This window comes from Asparagus officinalis, chromosome 8, assembly GCF_001876935.1.
Source record: "Asparagus officinalis chromosome 8, Aspof.V1, whole genome shotgun sequence".
Taxonomy (NCBI): Eukaryota; Viridiplantae; Streptophyta; class Magnoliopsida; order Asparagales; family Asparagaceae; genus Asparagus; species Asparagus officinalis.
This window is the reverse complement of record NC_033801.1, coordinates 28,302,931-28,313,205: the sequence shown is the minus strand read 5'-3', so window position 1 is coordinate 28,313,205 and position 10,275 is coordinate 28,302,931. Positions and strand designations below refer to the sequence as shown.

Here is a 10,275-nt window from a genome sequence, read left to right as displayed (position 1 = left end):
ATTCAACCTATTATCCATTAATTTCAAACGCGTTTGTCGTTCTAGCAATCAAAAAGACAGATGTCTTTTGTGATTTTCAATATCTATATTCTAATCATATGGGTTATTTTGTTATATAAAAATACTTTTATTTCTCGAGACCCATTATCGGATCCATTTACTAGTGGATTTACACAATTTGATCCGATTATCACAAATTCCTGCTTATAAAATATTGATAAATTTGGGTTTGAATTCTCGTAAGATTGGATTGAGATTGCCGCCAACTAAGTTGGGGTTTCCTCCAAAGGGACAGATGAAAATTTGTGCAAGTTGGATGTTAGCTGTTTGCCCGGACGAAGAGACAACAGGGTAAATTACAATGCGCATGTGGATTTTTAACAGCTTTTGAGCCTGTCATTGAACTGATCTTTTACATTGTTTAAAAGTACTACTCTTAATATTAATTGTTGTGATAAATCTACTTAATAACTGAAAACCTTACGCATTAGAAGCTTCTATTTGGTAGATAGAACTCGAAATGTGCTTCATCCATCTCTAGAAGCCTATTGACCTAGTTTCAGCACGTCTCTATACCGGCTACTTCTAAAATCATCAAACATGAAACATTTAATCCAGCAATGAATGAAAGAAAGAGGATTACTAAAATTTTCATATTCTGATACCACAAGTTCCAAAGATAAATAAAAATAAATAAAAAATCTAGATTCAGATGTCGTACACGTTGCTTAGTTCTAGAATATTTAGAAGTAGTGAACAGTACTACTCGTGTAGATTATATGCATGCTTGGTAGTTAAAAGATTGAGAAATTTGTTAAACAGCAATTAACATTAATTTATTTCTACACTTCACTCCCCTAGTGAGATTTTTTATAGAGGGTGATGGGAAGCGACGTGAGGGCTTCGATCGGGAGGCGAGAAATCATCGACGGTTTGGCGGAATGGAATTAAAATCCATGATGAACAATAACCAATGTTACTGTTCCACTTGTAAACAGCAGCCAGTTACTATTTACCGTGAACAGTAATAACTCCGTGAACAGTAATAACTCTACTGTTCACCTGCGAGCAATGTCAATCTTTTTGATTTTTTTTAATGATGGGGATTCTTTTGGAGGGGAAATGAGTGGTGGATGATCGATAAGGAGAATTTTGATAGGTACTAGGCATCACAACTAAGGGCCTCACACCAAGAGCTTCACACTCCAAAGGCACTTCACATACTCAAGATCAAACTCAATTTTTTTATTCATCAATGTCTTATTACTATTTATCGTGAACAATGATAATGCTATTGTTCACTCGCGAACAATGACAATCTTTTGGTTTTTTTTATGTTGGGGATTCCTTTGGAGGAGAAATGAGTGGTGGATGATCGAGAAGGATAATTGAAAGAGAATTTTGATAGGTACTAGGCATCACACATGGGGCCTCACACCCAAATGCTTCACACCCCAAAGACACTTCGCATACCAATAAGCAATTCCCATGCTCAAGATAAAACTAAGTATTTTTATTCATCAATATATATTCCTCATGGAGGATTACATCTCTTATGTATAGGAAAAGGAAGCAACTAAACACTTAAGGAGACAAATAAAAATCCTAATCAAATCAAAACCTTACAAAACTAAAAGATGCAATCGAATTAAATCCTAGCTTAAATAGAAATAGATTTCAAAATCAAATCCTTAAGAAATCCGAAATTAAAAAAAGGATTACATAGAATCAAATCAAAATATTACTAAAATTAAAGTTATATATTCTAATATATAGACTTTAAAAAATCTTTTGATGAACAATCCACGATTGTCCCGCATCAAATGGCGTACCTTGATCTAATCTAACTCAGGGAAGAAAAGCGAATTTACTATAAGGTAGCAGATTAAGAACATCACTTGCAGATTAACTAGTAAATGACAGTACTACATTGATAATGCAAGATGAAGATGTGTGAAAACACATAAATATAGCATTTATAAATATTTACAAGGATCACATACAAGTTCTCGCATGCCGTATCTTTTTGTTCTTTTCTAATGCGCGATGAGGATGATGTACTTTACATTAGGATCTGGAGAACAGGCTCTGTTTCAACAGGACCACAAAGTAAAAACCTGGCCCAACACCTGCATGGTTGATAGAAATGAGCACATGAAGAAGTAATTCCTCCACGCTATATATAATTAATTGTGATAGCTAAAAGCATGACATCCTTCCTCTAGTTAAAAAAAAAAAAAGGTTCTATATATTCTCATGATATTTTGTTCAAAACACACGTCTTGAATTAATGACCTCTTATGTGACAGGCCACCCTTCTTCCCAATTAAATTCTTCCGTTTCTCCGTGATGCAGCAGCTCATTCTAAAATTTATGTAGTTCGAAAAATCAAACGAGGGCATAATTAAGCGCGCAAGAATGAAGTGAACCTCGTCACTTCATATATTCTCGTGTAATATTAGCCTCTGGAAGCTTCAGCTGGTGGTCCAGCGACCCTCTCTCAAACGAAGGCCAATAATCCAAGCAATGGTAGCGATTGGCATTATGGCTGGGGACAACGAAATATTCCAAAAACCAAAGCCAAGTTGAGATCGAGCGCAGAGCTTTGGGCGGCTCCCCCATCTCCAATTATTGAGATCCTGACCTCATCCCAGATATTCATTCACGGATGTGGGTGGCCCCAAAGTGTTGAAGCAGAAAGATCCGCACGTACCTTACTTGCGCACGCATCGCTCTAGGCTATCGGTACGGTCAGACCGCCTATCGCTGTAGTTGCTAATAACTACGCACAGTCGTTAACATTACTGATGATAGCACCAATATCCAACAGTGATAATCGCACCGAGATTCATGCTAATGGGTGATCTCTTCATAATTTCCTCATGAGTTACAATGATCTTCATCTCTAGACCTTTTCTCTGCGGTGACAAATGATCGTTCCCTTAAAGGTATTAGTGAACTCTCAAGTTGCTTGATTTTTAATGTGGTCATTTTGTTAGTCTACAGTCAAATACTTAACAAATTAATGACGTTATAGTTTTTTATTTCTTCATAGGTTTTTAGCGGCTCATCTTCTTCTCCCCAAACCAAAAAAAACCATTTTCTAGACTAATTTATCCTTCTTCTTTTTTACTATTTAGCCCTTTTATGATTAAAAAAACACTTTTTAGATTGCGGAGAAATGTAAAAAATATTAGGAAAAATTGCGTCTAGGCCCCAAAATATAAAAGGGGATGTGACTAGGCCCCCCTTATTATTATTTTTTTTTTTTTTGGTGACTAAGCCCCCAATACAACATCCACTTGTGTTTCAACCCCTATTTAGCTTTCCAACACAACACAGTGATAAAAATTTGTTCAAAACCCAAAACTGTCATTAACCCATTTCGTTTCTTCTTCTTTCTTCTTCTTCACTTCTTTAGCCTCTTAGTTTTGAGGCTTTTCCTTTGTTTCTTTATTTCTTCTTCTTCACTTCTTTAGCCTCCCTCCGCCACCCTCCGGCGCCTCCCTCACATCTTCAGCAAGGTCCTCGAGCTCCCGTTCCCCTCCAACGCCGACGTGGAGGTTGACGAGGGCCCCCACCGCGTTCAAATTCACCGCCGCCGTCATCGATGATCTCGGGGGGCCCACGCGATTGAAATCTACCCGGGGATTTTGAAGGTGGTGGTTAGGAATGAGAGCGGGGACCGCCGCGGGGAGGAGGAGGAGGAGATGGAGATGGACAGGTGGCGCTTTTGGTTGCCGAGTGGGGCTTCGCCGAGATTGGCGACGGCGAAGCGTGTTGGCAGGGAGTTGGTTGTGATTGTGCCGAAGGGGGCCAAGGATGAGGATGAGGATGAAGAGGGAAGAGAGGAGTTTGGTATTTGTCAGCTGGTTCTTGTACAATGATAGTTCGTTTCTGTTGATTGTTATTGTACGTTTGATGCTCTAGGTTGATGAATCAATGATCAATGTTTACGAATTCAAAATCATGGTTTACTCTTTTCTTTCGAAAATTCAAATAAGTTGCAACTTGTTCCGATATATTTCTTATTTATTTTGACACCTAAAGCATTGCTATGTTATAGGAAGGAAGAAGGAGGTGAAAAGGCCTGATGTGTAGTTGCTTAATCATGTGGTAGTTCACTGGAGTTTCATGAACTATTTATTTTGATATTGCACCAATTTGATGGTTCATAGTTGTGGTTGTAGATTGGTTGCTTATTATGTGTGAAAGCTTATGTTTACGATTGAAGAAACCAGTGAATGGTTATCAAGGGTCTAACCATATGCTTGTTGCGGGTATGGTTCAGCTCATTTAAAGTTGTGTTTGCCATTTTTATGTGCTGATAGCTTGCTTGTGTGTTTGTGTTTAGTTTCTAGTATATTCGGCCCGCAATTTATGTGAATGGTTAAAGAACTACTATGATATTCATATGAACTGGACTTTGCTATTATGGTGTTCATATATAGGCTTCTGGAACTTCAATTGTATCATTATCGTCAGTGTCTATAGTTTTCATGAACTTGTGTCTTGTTTTGCCAGCCTGTTATACTCAGCTGATCCTTGCACTTTTCATGAACTTGTGTCTTGTTTTGCCAGCCTGTTATACTCAGCTGATCCTTGCACTCAAAACCTTTGATGTTTGAATGATATACACATGCACGAAGTACATTTGCACATCTATAGGGAGTGAGGGAATTTATGTACGCAATATTTGTACACACGCACATGCATGCATGCCCGTGCATAGAGAGACATACATGCATGTGTATATATAGTTTCTATTGTTGTCTCATTTCCTAGTTCCCTTTGATGGCTAACTGATTTCTTCTTTCCTACTGCACACGCATGAATCTTTTGTAGCCACCATATATTTCACCGAAATTCTTTGGCTCAACATAGTTTTGTGCTTGTGGATGGTGGTTTATTAATAACTTGTATGCCATGTTGGTTTGTAATTTCTCTAATAATTCTCAAATGTTACTACAGTAAAGATGTGAGCTTGTGATGTCAACCTCTATGAGAGAAGAACTCACTGGTTTGAGGAGAAGCTTGAATTTGAAGGATAAATTGATTGAAAAGTACTATGACATTGAGATGTCATGAGGTAATTTCTAAACTCAAACAAGAGTTTAAGTTGAATAAACAAAGGAAATGAAGCTTGTTATTGCTTGGATGAGGTTGTGAAAATGATAAGAGAATAAATGAATTTGATGGGTGAGCTTGCAGAAGAAAAGAGGAAGAAGATGTTAATTTTTATAATAGGATTGTTTGTACTCTTTACTCTTGTATAGTTTCTCCAGAATTGCTTATAACATGTCATGTTTTATTGTTCAGTTGATTATACTACATGTTCTTGTGGTTTAGCTTTACTTAGATCAAAAATTAATAAAATATAGTGTGTCTATTTAGTGATCAATTTTGGTGTAATTTATTATAATTGTATGTGAAATGTATTGTGGCTATCCTGTGAATATGTACAAGTTCATTCAAATAGAACAATTTGGATGGAAAGAGTATGTTTTGCACAGATCTAATTTCTAGATTAGAGACTCACTAAGGTTACAATTTTTCTTATAAGCAAGTATGTTTGAGGGAACTACTTACGAAATCTCAAATACAAAGGAAAAATATTGCAAGTGATTTGTTATTGTGATCCTAAACATACTTAAAATCACAATGCTGGAGGATCAACAATTTGGTGTGTACTCAATCATGTGTGAGAAATTGATTCATGGCATAAGAAGTATGAAGCTTGTTAACTTTCAGGTGTATATGTTAACAATATAAAATGAGCTTGATTCATGGCATAAGAAGTATGAAGCTTGTTAACTTTCAGGTGTATATGTTAACAATATAAAATGAGCATGTTAACTCTCTATATGTTGGCTAAAAATGTTGGCTTTAACATGAACATGTTAGCTTTTATGTGAGCATGTTAACTTTCATCTGTATATGTAAACTTTTAAGTGTATATGTTAACATTCACGTGAACATGTTAACTATCAGTTGTATATGTTAACTTTCATCTGTATATATTAACTTTCTTATGAACATGTTAACTTTCAGCATAGTATGTTAACTTTCAGGATAGTATGTTAGTTTTCTTATGAAGATTGTTTGATAGGATGAATGACATGAACTTGATTTTAAAACCCAATTTAATTGGATCTCGCAAGTTTGTTTGTCTTTCATCGAAGTTGTAATATGTGAATTTGTAAGAATATCCATATTGTGTACTCAAGCAATATCACCTGAAAGAAGTTTTAAAAGCAGCTTATCTTTTTTTGTTTTTTCGACTATGTTATCTTTCAGCTGAATAAATTATCTTTCACATGAACATGTTAACTTTCTTCATCACGTGTTAACTTTAATCTGAAGATGTTAACTTTCATCCTAATATGTTAACTTTAATTATTACATGTTAACTTTTATCATTATATGTTAACTCTCCTCGTAACATGTTAATCCAAAATTAAAATAACATACAAAAATGGAAACAAACATATGCCTCATTGTACCAACAGACGTGTATTAGAATCGACGCATTGAAACTTCAAGAATAAGAAAAAAACCCACTAAAGTAAAACTTGCTACAACTTCTCATGATATCTTAAACATATGTAAATCGTTCAAGCCCACAATTATGGGTCATTCTTCTACTCAGTTTCGAGTACAACCACAAAAAAATAACTAACAAATCATAAGTTCTCACAAGTTCAGATATGTTTTCTTAAACAAATATCTTATAAAAAACACTCCAATCTCCATGTAAATCTATAAATTTTAGTATACATGCAATCTTTAGAAAGAAGTTGAGCTTGATCTTCGCAGTTGATGCTTTGGTTCTGGTGGCGGCGCAGAATGTAATATTGTTCTCTTCTTCAAGTCGTGAGACCTTGATCTCCAGTTTATTGGTGTATGTCTATCCATTACAAAAACAAACTTCTCTCAAAACACAACACATTCATAAGATGAGAAAAAGTAATCATTCTGAGAAAAAGTTAGCATGTTAATAAGATGAGAAAAAGTAATCATTCTGAGAAAAAGTTAGCATGTTATGAAGAAAGTTAACATATTATTATGAAAGTTAACATATAACAGTGTGAGAAAAAGTTAGCATGTTATGAAGAAAGTTAACATATTATTATGAAAGTTAACATATAACAGTAAAAGTTAACATATTATGATGAACGTTAACATGTTTAGCTGGAAAGTTAACATGTTACAAGGAGAGTTAACATATAATGATAAAAGTTAATATGTACCAGTTAAAGTTAACATAGGATACATGTCATGTTCTTATTGATCATGTTCTTGCTGATCATGAGATTTGACAGACATTCTATGTTCTCATGAGATTTAACATTAATCAAAATTTCACTTATGTTGTCACAAATAAGAGACAACTAAACCGTATGGTTAGATAAATAGCACAATTATCAGCTGGAGCTTTTAGATGTTATAAATGTTGTAGCACTGGATTCACAAAGGTAACGCCAGCTGATAAAAAACTTGGTAAAATAAAAATTCTAAGCCATTGCAAAACACAATCTTACAGTTAAGAACACACCCAAAAGAGAAAATTAGTAGCAAATTCTCAAAGTAACAAATAGTCATAGCAAAACAAATGATTCTTTCTTCTCATATATAATGAACAACGAAGAGATGGTGGTTAATTCCTTAGAGGGCTGTGGTCCTGGGGACATAGACTTACATTGGTCATATCACAGAGTCTCAAGACTCCCAAATAAAATTTCACATGTTTATGTGTAATACTAATCTTATTACTTCAGTGAAGCAAAATGACAAACTGGTGTACAGGGCACAAAAGAGCCACAAGAATCAATTACACATATATAATCATAGGAAAGTAGGTTACGACATGAACCTCCACCTATAAAACCACTCAAAGGAAAATAAAATTCAAGAACTGAAATAATTAATCACTCACCTGATCACCATGTTCAACGTTAATACACTCCCCCTTTGCCCACTTAATTTGCCTCCAAATCTCTAATGCATTGAACTGAAACTCCTCCCTGATAGCCAAAAAACAAACTGAATACAGTAAGTTTCCATCTCTCCCCGGCACTTTGGTCACCACTCCCTTCCACCAGACTCCGTTGTAGAATGCCTCGATGCACTGGTGGAGCTCGAAATCAGTAGCGAGATTCGTCGGTGGAGGCCACGGCCGTATCATAGTGTGAATGGTCTTCTCCTCGAGAGGCTTGAGGGGTATGGGATGTTCAGCGATGAGAGTAGAGTAGGAGACGATGGTCGATCATTGGCCGGCGATTGAGAGGAGGATGGCGAAGGACCGGGTGACGTTGGAGAGGGTCTGGTCGAAGTAGAGGACGACGGTGGAAGACCACCACTAGGAGAGGGAGGGGGAGGAGATTGAGAGGAGGAGGAGGGGAGGAAATTGAGAAGAGATTGAGAGGATGAGGGGAGGAGGAGGGGGAGGAGGTTCAACCAGATTGAGAGGAGGAGGATGGGAGAAGATTGAGAGGTGGAGGAGAAAACCACAGAGAAGAAGAAGAAGAAGAAGAAGAAGAAAATAAGGGAGGGGTATTTTTGGAATATTTTGGGATGTATTCATGGGAGAGTGTGAAAAGGGGGCTAAACACATATTTTAGGATTTTAAGGGTTAAAGAGTAAGGAAAAAAGATGGGTGGGCGCACATCACCTTTATTTCTTTGGGACCTAGACACAATTTTCCCAAAATATTATCACGTTATTCTTTTGTTAAATATTTGACTGTAGGCTTACAAAATGATCACATTGGACATGGGGAAAATAAATAAATTGATACTTTAAAGGGGGTGTTTGTTTCAAATCCTATAATTTTAGGATATGGATTTCGCCATGGGATTTGAAATCCATATGTTTTTTAACATGAGTTGAGATTTCTAAAATGTTGTTTGTTTCATCAATATTTTGTGATATGTAATCTTATAATTTGTATTTTGTTTGTTTCAAACTCAAATTATAGCATTACAAATTTTAGAATTTAAAATCTAACCTAAATCCTCACTTAAAGAGGAAATTTCACAAATGCTATAATATATTAATTTTTATTATTTGGGCAATATCCCCAAAAAAAATTCAATCAAACAATGGTTATAGAATCCATAAACTCAAAAAAAAATTACTTTTTCATCCTAAAATTTGTAATCCACCCTATATCTAAAAAAAAGTTGAAACAAACACCCCCTAAGAAGCGGTTTGTGAGCTCATCGATACTGATCATTTTGTCGATCTTCCCCTCTTAGTCCGACCCCACACTTTTATTCCTCCAAAATCTTGGATCTTGTGCAATTAGGTTGGGTCAGCTCACCGAACGTGCTAGGACTCTACAAGTGATTGAAGCGGATGAGTAAACGCGGGCGGTGAGGACTCAGTGCAGGAGATTGAGTGAAGAGGGGGCTTTGGTCTTTGTCTGCACAGAATTAATTTGGGGTTGGCTGACTAAATATCTCCTCCACTGAGATTGGAACGAGCTCGCATTGGTTGAATGTGGCCCCAAAATCCTCAGGATACCGAAGTTGCAAACTTGCACTGCAATAGGCCGCTCTTTCTTTTGCAGAAGAGAGTGTACGTCTTTTGAGAATGCAAGGTCGCCTTGGCAAAGTACAAAACTATCATAACACTTTTCATAAAGTGTCACTTATCTATGGTTACCGGAAAAAAGATGAGTAGGCCGTGTCAAATGAGCTTTCCACTTAACTCTAAACTTTAGAGTTCTGATATAGCATCACGGTTTTTTAAAATCGTATCAAAACAACTTAGGTTGATCTTTGACATGATATCACAGCAATTCATATTTAACTTTCACCAACCACGAATATCAATCACGTTTAAAAAATATACATAAATACAAAAATATAAACAAGCTCATGATATCTAAAACCAAAATATCAAATTGGGAAATTCAAAATAGGCCCGGGTTTTCTTAAAACTCTTAAGAATCATAAGCGCACGACGAAATCCATCAATCCAACACATGGATTCATGGTTTTTATATTAAAATGATTTAATATAGCAAATTCAGGTCGGGACTCCAAAGCAGTGGATTTGTCATCTGATCTGAATATGGAAACATAATTTTGTTGTGTTTTTCTAGATACCAGTCTTTTAAATCTTCGATAATGTCATATTAGTCCCTCGTATCTTTGAAATCACGCATTATGTCTTACAAGTTGGTCCGTTGGATTAACTCACGTGAGATATAAGAGAGGACGGGTTCCTCGTTACCCTCACGTTATAAGTTTCCCAACCCACTTCTTAACG

The 10,275-nt window shown here is 36.1% G+C and overlaps 1 protein-coding gene across 1 annotated transcript in view; it reads right to left on the bottom strand.

Annotated features, from left to right (window-relative positions):
• The window catches only part of LOC109821056, a 24,634-nt gene extending 16,449 nt beyond the window's left edge, over nucleotides 1–8,185 (bottom strand). Inside the window, 2 exon segments of the mRNA XM_020387251.1 lie at nucleotides 6,778–6,907; nucleotides 7,937–8,185. Of these exon segments, the coding sequence (XP_020242840.1) occupies nucleotides 6,778–6,907; nucleotides 7,937–8,185 (379 nt within the window).